General features: G+C 42.4%; 1 protein-coding gene across 7 annotated transcripts in view; it reads left to right on the plus strand.

The window, feature by feature from the left end:
- PLD1 (phospholipase D1) overlaps positions 1-13,996 on the plus strand; it is a 206,854-nt gene that overhangs the window by 66,174 nt on the left and 126,684 nt on the right. For all 7 annotated transcript variants that reach the window (XM_041731565.1, XM_041731562.1, XM_041731564.1 and 4 more), the window contains 2 exons: positions 10,598-10,788; positions 11,045-11,172. In XM_041731565.1, coding sequence (XP_041587499.1) covers positions 10,629-10,788; positions 11,045-11,172 — 288 coding nt within the window. In that variant the 5' untranslated portion in view covers positions 10,598-10,628. The remainder of the gene's footprint in view (positions 1-10,597; positions 10,789-11,044; positions 11,173-13,996) is intronic.

Below are 13,996 nucleotides of genomic sequence, written 5' to 3' on the forward strand. Positions count from 1 at the left end.
TAACATTTTTTGCCATTATTTCTTTAAACATTTTTTTTTCTTCCTCACTTTTTCTCTAGCCCAAATTCCTGGGCCTCAAATTACATGTATGTTTGCTCTTTTGATATCATTACATAAGTCACTGGGGCTCTACTCATTTATTAGAAATCTTCCCCCTCCTTTTCTGTCTCTCCTTGAACTTGGATAATTTCTACTGCTCTGTCTTCAAGTTCATGGACTTTTTTTGGTCATTGTCATTCTGCTGTTAAGCCCATCCAATGAATTTTTCTTGTTTCCTGATAAGATTTTCTGTATGTTCATTTGTGAAAAACACACTTCCCTTTACATTCTTGAGTTTGTTATAATAGTTGCTTTAAAATTCATGTCAACCAGGGGGGCACCTGGAGAGGCACACTTGGTTAAGTGTCTGACTCTTGATTTTGACTCAGGTGGTGATATCATAGTCACGAGATCGAACCCCACTTTGGGCTCCATGCTCAGCACAGAGTCTACTTGGGGTTCTCTCTCCCTCTCCCTCTGCCCCACTCTGCCTCTAAATAAATAAATCATCGTTAAGAAAAAAAATAAAATCCTTGTCAGCTGATTTCAACATCTCACAATGGGCCTCCGTTGATGATAGCCTTTTCTCTTCTGAATGCGTCACATCTTTCTGTTTCTTCTAGGTCTAATAATTTTAGGTGACAGTATGCCTGATAGATCGTAGAAACTCAATTCAGTTATGTTCCTTTCAGGAGATTTTAGTTTTTGAGTGGGTAGTTAATTTGGCTGGACTTCAACTCCAAACTCGGTCTTTCCTGTGGTGGGCAGCTGCAGAAATCTTCATGGAGGTCATTTTAGTACCATCTGAGTTCCTTTGGGGTTGTGCTCATGCCTGCATGGTTCATGGGTTAGCCTGTGCAGAAGTTGGCACTCCTCCTCTGTGGCTCTCCTTTTCAGAGTTTCCCACTTCACATTTCAGCTACTGTGAAGACCGTGAAGCCTGTTGTCTGATACTTCAAGCCAGCAGGACTGCGGATTTTCTCTCTGAGTTTTAGCCACCCAACCTAGCCTGGACTTCCTCTGCCCTTAGACAAAAACAGTGTCATTCCTTTCTCCAAGTGTAGGTGACCTTCCGGTTTCTGCCTCTTTGTGGTGGTTCTTCAGACAGTTTTTTTTTTATCATTGAATTTATAGTCCTGATCTGTGGGCTGGCTGACCTCATACAATACCAGAGATTATAACCCTGGATCAGCTTTATATAAAGGTCCTCATTTCATCGTTTCTTCAGTTCCATGCAGTTTCTTCCCAGCACTGTTTATAGGGTATAGTTTTGCTCGTCTCTCTTAAACAGAGACTGTAACTCCTGGAGGCTTAGGTTATTTGGAGGAGGCTTGCTCCCAGGCCCCTGTCTCTTGTTGTCCTGGGGTCATGTCTGCTAATATTCATGTGGGGAGAGAACTGTAATCCCAGATCTTTTCTCCAAGGCTGAAACCCTTGGGCCTCTTCAGCTTTAGTTCCCATGTACTCATCTGACTTTATTTCTTCATCCTTGGAAACTGGTTCTCCTGTGTTATTGCTTTTGTTGTTGCTGCCTCTGCTTTCATCCTTAACTAAGGATTTTTATTTTTATTTATTTATTTTGAATATTTTATTTATTCATGAGAGGCACAGAGAGGCAGAGACACAGGCAGAGGGAGAAGCAGACTCCATGCAGGGAGGCTGATGGCGGGACTCGATCCCAGGACCCGGGGATCACGCCCTGAGCCGAAGGCAGATGCTCAACCACTGAGCCACCCAGATGTCCCTTACCTAAGAATTTTTAAAAGAGGATTACAGTTTCTTCAGCAACTCTGTGTTGGTAGTGTTGGTAGGGGCAACTACATGAGCTTGATCGTTTTGTTTTCAGATATTTGTAACCGTGTCTCCTACAGTGGGTGACATCACACCCACCCCCAGGATATAATTCCGACTGCCAGTTCTTGTCCTCAGGGATGGGACTGGGTTCTGGTATGGATACAGAGATTTGGTCCGACGTCTGGTAGCTCTAGCAATAGCCGAGGGCACAGGAAACAAGGAACATGATTTCTGCATCTTCTAGAGCCCCAGCTCGAAGCCACTCACTTTAGATCATTTAATTCTTACAATTCTTGAGCAGTATGACTTCCACTCTATGGATGAGGAGACTGGGACTTACAGAGATGTCTAGATCTATCTAGATACCTCGTTTCAGCCTGAAAAGGGGTTAGAATTCAAGCTGTTTAATTCAGAATCACATACTTTCCATGGTACTCAGCTGCCTTGACAAATATTTGGGTTTTTTGTAAGTGTGTGGATAGGTTTTGAAAAAAACGAGATTTTTGCTGTATTTATCAGCAGTCATGACAGCTCGGGGGCTCGTTAGCACTGGAGGATGTACAGAGGAGTTTGCACGCACCTATTTGCTCACTTCATTCTTTTCAGAGGTGGGTGATCACTGAAAATGCTGTGTTGCCTAAAACTCACTGTGGAGGAGGTTGAGAGGTGAAAGGGTGGAATTATAGAAGTTTAGACAGCTGGAAAGAATTTTAATGATAAACAAAGTTCATAGGGAATGGACGTCCTTGCTGAATGGAGCTGCCGTCACATGATGCAAAGATCAGTTGGAAGAAAAAGAAGCAATGCTAGTAGAAATGGCTTAGTCAAAACCTTTGATTTTCCTAGCTTATCTTCTTGATCAACGTGTGTTCTTATCAAAAGTGACACATATTCACGAAAAACAGTATTTAATGTTTTGAGCCAGTGAGAGAAAGCTTTTCTTGAAGCCACTTGAATGCAAATGAACTCTATCCTGAAGAAAAATATTTGTTATTCATATACTGCTCACCCGCTGAATCATTGGGGGTCTAACTCTGCCTTAGTGAGAAAAAAAGATTTATGTCCCTTTGCTTAGCGGCGTTTGTCAACAAGCGTAATGTTTGTTCCTATAAATTCATGTGTAGTTTGCTTCCTTCTCAGACACATCACAAGACATGCATATTCTGCTCTTGGCCATAAAAAATTGAGTATTCCTTTAACACCGAAGGATGTTATTTTTAGAAGTCTCATCACAGTTTTTAAAATTTTTTATTATTTTTTTCATCAGTTTTTAACAGTTAATTACCTTTTATTTTTATAAAAAAGAATTTTCCCTGCGGGATCGTTATTGATTTAAGTTAATCCAGTGCTTATACACAGTCTCTCACTCACACCCAATAAACTTCTTATCAAACTTTGGAATTAAGAGGGGGCTCTCCCCGATTTCTCCAAATACAAATGTTTATGTGTGCATTACCATCAGGAGAAGCGGGAACAAATCTTGTTTAGATGTTGGCTCAGAACATCTGAATACCCTTGACATTTGGAGTAGGTTTTTATCTCCCGGGTGGGGTTGTCTAGAATGTGTTTTCTCTGGCATTTAGCGCTGAAAAAGAGTCTTTCTTAGGATCCTATATCTGTTGTAAAGTCTACACACAGACAACTGGCTATTAATTTCAGTTTTTAGATGAGGATGCTGAGCACTAAAGTGATTTTGTCCATGTTCGCTCCAGCAAAGAGAGGAATATTTAACCCTGGGACACGTCAAAGGAAATGACTAAGAGAGCTTATGGCAGAGAATAGAGGCCATCCAAGGAGGTCAAAGGATTCAGGAAGAATCATGAGAATCAAGCAATGATTTTCATGCTAAAAATTGCTTTATGTAGGTGTAGTTTGTTTTTGTTTGCAGCTAGGGAAAAGGGAGAGAACGTGGTTTCAACTCTTGACCTGTGGACGCACCGTCATCTGCAGCCTTGACACCTGAGGGAAAACAGCAGCGTCCGGGTGAGGCCCAGTGGAGGCTGTGCTCTGAGACCAGGCCCCGGGGGCCCCAAGGTCAGATCGGATCGGAAGCTCAGAGGGTGGATAGTGTTTGGGAATCAGACTTGTATTTCCTGGAACCATATTAAGTAACAGCAAGTCTGGACTCAAAGGCTGTGCAGCAGGACAAGGAAATGTGTGATTCCACGGAGCGTCCCCCTTTCCCGACGTGCATGCAAGTAGAGCACAGAGCAGAGCAGGAGCGTGGCGTCTGTGGCAGCCAAGCTGTGCTGACCCCAGGCTTTCTTGCTGACTCGTCCCCTTGGTCAGCCTGGCTCGTAACCTGTAAAGGGGGGTGATGACCGTACCTCCCTCGGGGGAGGTTGTTGTGAGGATGCGTGAAGAAGCCGGCAGAAGCCGGGCACAGTCAGCTCTGATAGCACTTGACCTTCTTAGTCGCCACGGCTTCAGCAGCCGACGTATTGCGTGCAGGTCATACCCCTCTCAGAGGGTCTTTCCACCAGAAGGCTTTTGCCTCTGACAGTAGCTGTGGTATCTGAGGGAAATGTCTTTGTGGCGTTCCCTGGATAACCTGCGGCCTACTGCCTTCTCTGTAGACGCTCCATGACAACAAATCAACAAATATTTCTTGAGCGGGTGTTCAGCAAGGTGATGAGGGGTCTGGCTCTCCCCCTGCCCTACCTCAGTATCCCCGTGTGTGGGCAGATGGGCAGGTCAGCACATCAGCTCCTGGTTGCATCTCGGTGGAAGGGCTTCTTAACCTAAGGCCCTTATAGGGACATCCACGAACCTATGAAAATCTATGCAAAATATATTCATTTTTTTTCTGGGGTTGGGAGGGAGACAGAGATCTCATCCTAGTCATGGAGCCAGAAGGGAACAGGAGCCACTGCAATGGACACAAGTGACACCGTGCAACAGAAGTGACGCCTTAACCCAGGGAGAGAAGGACGAGGCCAGGGAGATGTGCAGGGAAGGGGAAGTGCATTCACGGGGCTTGACTGCTTAATGCCTGGTGATTGCTTTTGCTTGGGAAGGGCTTGGTGGTTTCTCTGCAAGTGGAGGAGTCGAGGCCAAGACGTTTCAGGACTGGGTGAGTAGAAGAGTCCCATTCTCAGAGCAGCCCAGCTAGAAAGACAGCTGCTGGATGGAGCGAAATAAGAGATGAAGGATATCTCCTAGCCTGACAGCCCTGAAAAAGACTGAAATGAAAAAGTTTCCTAAGGTTATTTTTCAGAGGCTGCCTGTTAATAGAATTTAAGGTAGCGTTAGCAACCTAGATTACTTTTGCCCGCAGACGTGTGCGCGTTGTGACATGGGCTCCTTCCAGCTTCCCAAGGGAGGAAGTGGAGGTGGCATTGTTTCCATTTTATAGAGGGGATGCTGAAGCCCTGCAGGCTGCTGGTTACCCCGGTTACACTGATCATAACGGTGGAACAACCTTGGCCATCCGGCCTGTCCCTCCACCACTGACATTTAATTATCTGTCCAAGGTGCATAATAAGCCCTCCAGTGATATTTGTGGAACTAATGTTTTTTTAATCAAAGATCTAAGTAAACACCAAGAGTCTTCTTTTTTATGTTATTTTCTCGACATATATCATCTAGAATGTAAACTAGGATAATATCATTTACTTTATTCAAAGTCAGCTCAACTCAAAAAATATTTATCCAAGGTTTACTATGTCACTAGAGATTGAGCTTAGTACTTGAATCCACATTTATGATGTTTGCATTTCAGGGAACATCAAGTCAGTCCTGGACAAATCATTGCTATATAATGTGTTCTGGGAGGTTAGATAGTGTGGGTCTACCAATTAACTTCATCATAGTGAAAAATGGGAAAATAAGAAATCCTCATGAGTCAGTTTGGTTTTAAATGATCTAATTAAAATGCATTTCATATTCAAGCATTATGCTACGATTTTTGGTTTGGAAATACATGGCATTTATTTTTTTTGGCAAGCACAAGTAATGTATTTAAAAAATGTGGGAGAACTTTGCATGTTTTGTGAGAAAGGGAGGCAAGAAGTACGTCCATTATCTTCACAGAGTAAATGTTGAGTTTTTTTGGTTATTGTTGTTCCTTTTTGAATTCTTTAGTGCTAAGAGTATGTAAAGTAAGGATTAAAAGTCTTCAGTGTCTATCCCTCCTGCCACTACCAGGTAAAGTAGCTGGACTTTGGAGTCAGATCAATCAAGATTGGGTCCAGCTCTATCACTTCCCAGCCACAGGGCTCTGGGAAAGTTGTCCATTCTATCTAAGCTTCTTATCTTACAAATGGGGGTTACAGGGGCACCTGGGTGGTTTGATTGATTAAGTGTCTGACTTGATTCTGGCCCAGCTCATGATCTCAGGGTCGTGAGATGGAGCCCTGTGTCGGGCTCTGCACTGAGCATGGAGTCTGCCTAAGATTCTCTCTCTCTTTTTGTCCTCTGCCTCTCCCCTTGGGCCCCTTCTCTAAAAAAATCAAATGGGGTTAACAATAGGACCAAGCTCCTAAGATTGTGAGGATTCAGTGAGATCGTGCAATTCATCTTTTGCATAATGCCTGGTTATAGTATATACACTCAGCAACTATTAACTAATGCTAATATTTATTTAAATACTAGTAGTTCTAATATTATTATTATACTTTGGTTTAGGCGTTGTTTATGTATGTACTATCTGAAAGGAAAATATCTGCTTCCTTTGATGTTCTATTTTCCAGTCATGTTGAAAATTAAGATTAGAAAGAACCCTAGAGGGATGCCTGGGTGGCTCAGTGGTTGAGCGTCTGCCTTTGGCTCAGGTAGTGATCCCGGAGTCCTGGGATCGAGTCCCACATCGGACTTCCTGCAGGGGAACAATATATAGCATTTTTTATCTATAGTTAGTTTGTTCAGTTGAGAGGGACGGAACCAAATATTTTTATCCATCTGCCTCTGTATCTGACTCTCTTTGTGTGTCTCTCATGAATAAGTAAATAAAATCTTAAAAAAAAAAAGAAAGGAAGAAACTCTAGAGTTCTTTGATTTCACCACTGAATAAATAACCAGAAGTAATTTAAAAATGTTCCCTGCAAAAAATTATATTTCTAGTATTCAATACCAGGAAGAAAAAAATAACACCGTATTTTTTTTTCCCAGATAGAGATGCAAGAAGAAATAAAACACAGCTGCTAGTATCACTCCATGGGTACCATCTCTACTTGGTACCAAGAGAGATAATGATCTTGCAGTATAATTTTATAAGGAGTTAAAATCAATGACATTATCTCAAGTGTAAACACTGGAAGGCCTTATCCCATTGCTGGTTAAGATAGGCTTTTACTGTGGCAGCTGTTCACCCACCATTATAGATTAATTTAGATAAAAGAAAAGCTAGGCTAATAAATTAAGATTTGACAACATTTTAGTGTAGATAGCCTTACAGTTTGGTATTCAAGAATGAAACCAGCAATACAAGCGATGGATAAAAATTCAACACAAAGCAACCACAGACATGAGTGAAGGCAGTAATGTAAACAATTTGGTTCATTTTCCATTATTAAATGGTAGAGTCTTCACACACACACACACACACACACACACACACAAATCTCACAAAAGAAATCTACAAACCCTTTGGGTCCACTGAAACTCCAGGTGATCTTAGAAAATATTATAAACCACAAAAATAAAAACCTAAAAAGGAATTTAGGAGGCTGTTGGGATATGTTGCTTCCACTACTATAGTGACTATAGAGTTAATAGGCTCCCTTCTAAGATATAGGGACTGAAGCAGATAACGTTTTTCGTTGTTGTGAAACATAAACTTTGTAGAAAAGACGAATTTATGGACATTCAACCCATTAAATAAAATCAGTAGTTGTGAACATCTATAACCAAGTCCATGAGATTTGAGAGCCAGAAAAATTTGCTTTATGAGTAAATTCAACACTGACACAAGTTGAGTGACCTTGGGCCAGTTACTTAGCTAAGCCTTTCAGAATAATCATAAATACCAGGTAGTACCATTGTGAGTATCAAATAACATAACTGTATTATGTGCTAATAAGTGTAAGTTTAGCAAACACTCGAGTATAAATGATAAGAGGATTCCTTTCTATTTCTTTTCTCACTCTTAAATTTTTCACAAGTTTATATGCTGCTTTTCTTTCTATCTGAAAAAAAGATTTTTATTTTAACTTGATCCAGTGACTGTACTATTTATTCCAGTTTTCTTGCAGTATATAGTGATTCTGGTCTCTGTATATCTTAACTTTAACATGCATTGTAACACTGAGACTCTGTCCAAAAGGAAAGTCATTGGAGTAACTCTTGTTTTCCTATGCTAAGGAAGTTGGCCGAGTTAACCATAAGACAGTTTAATCGATAGAAAATACCCCAGAGCTTTACAAGTTCATGAGTACCAGTGATATGATGTAACTTCTTACTTGTTTTTCCTTGTCTCGTTTCCTCTAAGTTTTTCATTACTTTGTATCTTAAATAAAGGAAAACCTGGCTCATGGTTGGCATTTAATAAGTGTTCAGTTGAGAGGGAAGGAACCAAATATTTTAATAGTGACCAGAGGCCACAAGCTCTTTGATTGAAGCTGAACAGACCTTCATTAAATGTTTCCAGGTTGGAAAACATCTGCCACCTGCTTCTTGTATTCATATGAAAAACTACTTGGGTTAATTTTTTGAGTTAAAGTAATGACTTCTTTGGGGAGGCTGAACAATATATAGCATTTTTTATCTATGGTTAGGGTTCTAGTGTTAAAGGGACCCTAGAGATGAAATGACTCAACCTCATTAGTTTATAGAGGAATAGCCAAGGTCCATCCTGAGAGCTGTAAATGGCTCCATCCTGAGGTGCTGAGCTCCTAGAGGAACTTACTTCCTGTTTTCTCCATTTGAGTCTTGTCCAAGGTCACTTGTTTTACCAAAACTCCCATCTGTTGCCGGGGCACTTAACGTGTCTACCAAAAATGAACGAGAAGATAAAGACTGTGGTTGAGAACATCAGTTCTTGGGTCCAAGAGACCTGATTTTAAATCCCTTCTTCACTACTTACTAGTTCTGTGACCTTGGACATGTTGTCCAACGTATTCATCAAGTTTCCTAATCTCTCTGTGCCTCAGTGTTTTTATCTGTAAAGAGGGGATGATAAACTCTTGTCTTTAATAGAAATAACAAACCTTCATAGATTTATTATTGATGATAAACATGATAATGTATATAAAGGACTACCACCAAGCCAGGTGCATGCGAAGCTATCAGTACACAATAAATGTTATTATAAGTTAGAAGTGGGAGAGAAAGATGAAGGGGAATGATGTAGGCAAGGACAGGCCTCTGTTTTGCTAGTAGTAGGCCACCGACATGGCTCCAAGCTTCCTCACAGCCCACATGGAGACAGAAACATAATCAATTATGTGGTCCACAGAGAACTTGGTTATATTATTTATATGTATCTGACCAAACTGGAACCACATCCCTCTACCCCAGTCTTTTGAAATTCCAAACCAGATCTCTTTCTACCAGACCTGGCAGTACAGATTTCAGAGACTTGATGATGAATTCCCATAAGGGCCCTTCAAGTTTGGCCAAGACTCTCTCAGCTTTGCCTGTAGCCTCCCACCCACCCTCGCCCCCAGCTTCATGATCATACAGGTAGGAGAGAACCTGGCCAACGGTCTTCCACTCAGCACATGCCGTTCTCAGGAAGGCCAAAGACCTTGGAGGAGGCCAGGAATGAACTTGGGGCCGTGTAGCTTCTTTCCCTCACCCATATGGGGAGCTCCTTAATCACGGGGACCAGCCGTATTCATCTGTATGTATTTACTCATCGCATCTCACAATGAGTGAGTGGCAGACGCTCAGTAAATGTTTGTGATTTGCAATAAAAAATGGACCTGCGTGGTGGAGTTGCTCGTATGAAAGCCCCTGCCATTTTAGGGCCTGGTTGTAACAGATCATTTCTAGCAGTGGGAATTTTTCATCCAACTCTGATGACAGTGCTCCAGGCTTAAATCTCTGTATTTTAAAGGAAAAATAAAATCTATATGAACTCTTCTTCCCTGGGTACTGGTGTGCAACGACTTGTGTTATTAAATGTCGAAATGAGATAGAACTGGTTTTCTCTAAAAAGGAGAGAGGTACAGTTTGAGCACCTCTGGTATCTTCCAGAAGAGGCATAATAATCAATTACCTTTCAACCCACGTACATTATTATAACTCATGTGAAGCCATGGCCCAAACCTCCTCTTTCAAAAAGATAGTGTGTACACTTTGCTTGGGATATCACCACCAGAGGAAATGTAGAAAGGTTATGCTCCCATGAAAATATTTTAAATCTGCCTATTGAGATTATTGTAAAATGCCCTCACTTTTCTTTAGAAAATATTTAGAGGTGCTTACTTCTACAGGACTTTCTTCCCCCACGTATTTGTTAGAGTTAAGAATCAATTGCTTTTTCTCCGAATCACCATTCCCAAACCAGCCTCCCTGGAGTCTGTCCTCATTTATCCAAGTTAATGAAATTGGATGAAAGATATGTTGGCATTTATTCAATGTAGTGTTTCTCTTTCTTAACTCGCTTGTGATTAAGGATCTCACTCCAATTTAATTTATAAGCCAGGAATCCTTTAAATGTTAAACAGGAGAATAAAGGAAGAGGTTGTTTGAGATGACTGGGGCTCACACAGAGCTAGTTGTCTTGTTTCCAGATGCTGTGTCTGAGCCTGGATTCATATCGTAGAATAGGGTTTTATTTGACCAAAATACTAAGTCCTTATAACCCCCTTTGTTTCCCCAGCCCCTTTGCTCTTGCCCTGTCGGAAGCCAACATGTCCCTGAAAAATGAGCCAAGAGTAAACACCTCTGCACTGCAGAAAATCGCTGCAGACATGAGTAACTTGATAGAAAATCTCGACACGCGGGAGCTGCACTTCGAGGGAGAAGAGGTGGATTACGATGTGTCTCCCGGCGATCCCAAGACACAGGAAGGTAAAGACTGATGGTCTGAGCGAGAAGAGAGTTGCTCGGGGTTGCTTGACAGAGCGCAGATTTGAAATAACCAGCAAATGATTGATCTTCCTGCTGCTGTCCTTACCCTGGGCTGAGGCCGCTTCATTAGCGGTTTGCTCGTTGTGGCAGGTTAGGACTCGAACGGCCCATAAAAAGGCAAGTCATGCTAATATCGGGTATTCTTGCAATGTCCTTGTGTTCCTGCAATAACTGTGTTTACTGGTTTGTTTTTTAGCGTGTATCCCTTTCTCTGCTATTTATAAGACTCAAGGATTTAAGGAGCCTAACATACAGACGTATCTCTCCGGCTGTCCAGTACAAGCCCAAGTCCTGGAAGTGGAGCGCTTCACGTCTACGACGAGGGTCAGAGCCTTTGTGGACTCACCTTGTATTAGTCGATGTATATGAATCAACACACTGACCTCCCTTTTCCGTCCTCGAGCTATGACTGTGTGTTTATGTTTTTATGACTGTGTGTTTAGATGTATTTTTTTAAATCACTTCTAAGTCCTCATCGCCTCTCAAGTTTATGCTTTTCATTTAGTCTTTATTCTCCTATGCCTTTTTCCTCATTCCGGAGAATGCTATTTAGCAAAAAAAAAAAAAAAAAAAAAAAAAAAGGTCCCTAAAGCAATTTATAAGTTTGATAAAATGCTGAGTGCCTCTCCTAGTCCTCTTCTCTCCCAATTTTCTGTTTAATGTGGACACCTAGAATGCCACCTATAAGCCAAGGAAAAGGTTGGCTTTCCTGATGCTTGTTTAGCAAGATGATGATGACAGCTGACTCTTGGAAGAAAAAAAGGCCACGATGCCAGGTTGGCCAGTGTCATTACCCAGAAGCACTGCCGAGAGAATCCTGCCGGCATCCTCTGCCGCTCTGATTTGCTCCTAGCAACCTGCCCGTTAGGCCTCGTTTGCAGGTTTTCTCTCTGAGTCCTGGAAGGGCATCGAGCGTGAAGATGGCTTCATCAAGCAAAGCATCACTGTTTGAAACGGATGGGACCAGAGGCCGTTAGGGCAGTTGCCTTTGCTCTGTTACTGACCATACATCACAGAGGTCAAGTCTGAGAAGTAGAGGACGTTGCTGCAGGCTGGTGGGTCAAGCTTTGGTCCCAGCAGAGTAAGGCCACCTTGGCTCCTGCCTCGTGGGAAGTGAGAAGAACCTTTCTCCAGAGGCAGGTTTTGCCTGCCTTTCCTCCTTGTCTTTTGCAGGGTGGCACGTGCTACCTTGGTCCTCGTAGTTTTGCTTGGTGGTCTGTCCTGCCCTCCCTGTGCTTGCAGACATACCTCGAGCCCTACTTTCCACCCACCCTTGTGTGCAGCCTTTCCTTTAGGCTCTTTGTATGAGTTGAGTCTGTACCTCCCTGATACACCACTGACCACAACCCACTCAGAAATGTCTCTGAGATGACCATTGCTTGCTTAATTTGCCTACCAGCCTTCAGACTGAGAGAGGGTGAGCATGCTCAGAGGATTAAATGCAGACTCCAGAGCCAGGCTGCCTGGCTTGATTCCGGTTTTGTTTTGTGATCTCTAGCAAGTTACCTGATCTTTCTGTTTCTCCATTTTCTCATGTGAATAATGGGTGTAACAGGTTTGTTATGAGGATTTGATAATAATAATAATAATAATAATAATAATACATAGTATTATGCAAGAGTATTATAGATGATATTATTGGGGAGCAGGAACTTCTTGTCCCCTCCAAAAGTCCTTCTAGCCAGACTAAGACTCAAATTGACATGAGATAGATTAATAAGAGAAAATCAAATTTAATTGCCTATGTACAGGGAATCCACAAAGGCATGGAAATTCCAAAGACAGGCAAAAATGAGGTCTGTAGTCACTCTGAACTCCAGAGAATTGGGTAGGTGTCTGGGACTTCAAAGAGAGGGAATGCAATTCACAGGGAGATGAAAAAGCAAATGTTTGGTAAATAAATGTTTGCTGAGCCACTGGACAATGGGACACAGAGGACTTTGATCAAACAGGCCTTGCTGGTTCCTTCCTGTCTACTGTACCTAGTTCATAGTATAATGTAGTCATCTGTGGTGACAGCCTTCTTCCTGGAGCAAGTCCTCTAGCTAAATTCTTTCTAGGCAGTTGAAGAAGAAATAAAGAGCTTATCCTGGATCTCCTGGGTTTTAATTGCCTTTTTTTTTTTTTAAGATGTTATAGATTTATTTGAGAGACAGTGAAAGCAAGAGAGAGGGAGAAAAAAGTTGGGGGAGAGTCAGAAGGAGAAGCAGACACTACACTGAGCCAGGAGCCCAGTGTGGGGCTCAGTCGCAGGCCCCTGGGACCATGATCTGAGCTGAAGGCTGATGCTTGACCGACTGGGCCACCCCAGGTGCCCCTTGATTGCTTTTTGAACTCAAAGTAATCTTCATTCCAAAGTGGCCCATCATTCCAAGGTGGCCCTGCCTTGCCCCTTACAGTATTAAATAAGCATACATTGTATGATACTATGTATTATTAATACTAGATGTCTCTGAAAAGTTCTTCATGAAGATGAATATGCAAGTCACCAAGTCAGGGACTTCTCTTTGCTTGTGTTCTTCTGTTAGTGCGTTTGCTTTTGTTCTGTTTAATCTTAGTCTGTGTGAGAAAGCTAAGGGTCATCTTTATCCTACTTAGTGTTTAGTTTACTAAGAAATGTGAACTAAATTCATGCAGTTTATATGTGATTCCAGGCAAATAAGAATATACTTTTTTCTAAGTACCGAGTACATTCTATGTGCCCACTCAAGGCAAGGCATTTCTCTTTTCGTCTGCATGACAGCCCAGCGAGGCAGATGTTATTAGGGCCCTCTCAGGCTGGGGACCTTCCATTTGCCCTCCTGTGCCCTCTCCCCCCCTTCTCCACCTTGTGCTCTGCCCCTCGATGCCCTCTGCTTTTGTCCTCTGGTAGGGCTCAGACGGTGGGGAGTGGGGTCACCTTGGGCTGGCTATGTCCCTTGACCAACGGCACCCCTTCCCTCGGGGCAGTCATCTTCCCACGGTTTTCTCCTCCCTGTTCCAGTACCTGATTCTGCCTCTTGTCCCTCCAGGGCTGGGGATACCTTCAGAGTCCCAGGTTACTGTCCTTCCCTTTACAGTTTCCTTACCCCTACCATGTCTTTGTAAGCAGTTCCTTTGTTAAGACTCTTCAAATGATCCCAATTCCAAAGAATTCAATAATTATGCT

The sequence above is a fragment of the Vulpes lagopus genome, chromosome 17 (assembly GCF_018345385.1).
Source record: "Vulpes lagopus strain Blue_001 chromosome 17, ASM1834538v1, whole genome shotgun sequence".
NCBI classification, from domain to species: Eukaryota; Metazoa; Chordata; class Mammalia; order Carnivora; family Canidae; genus Vulpes; species Vulpes lagopus.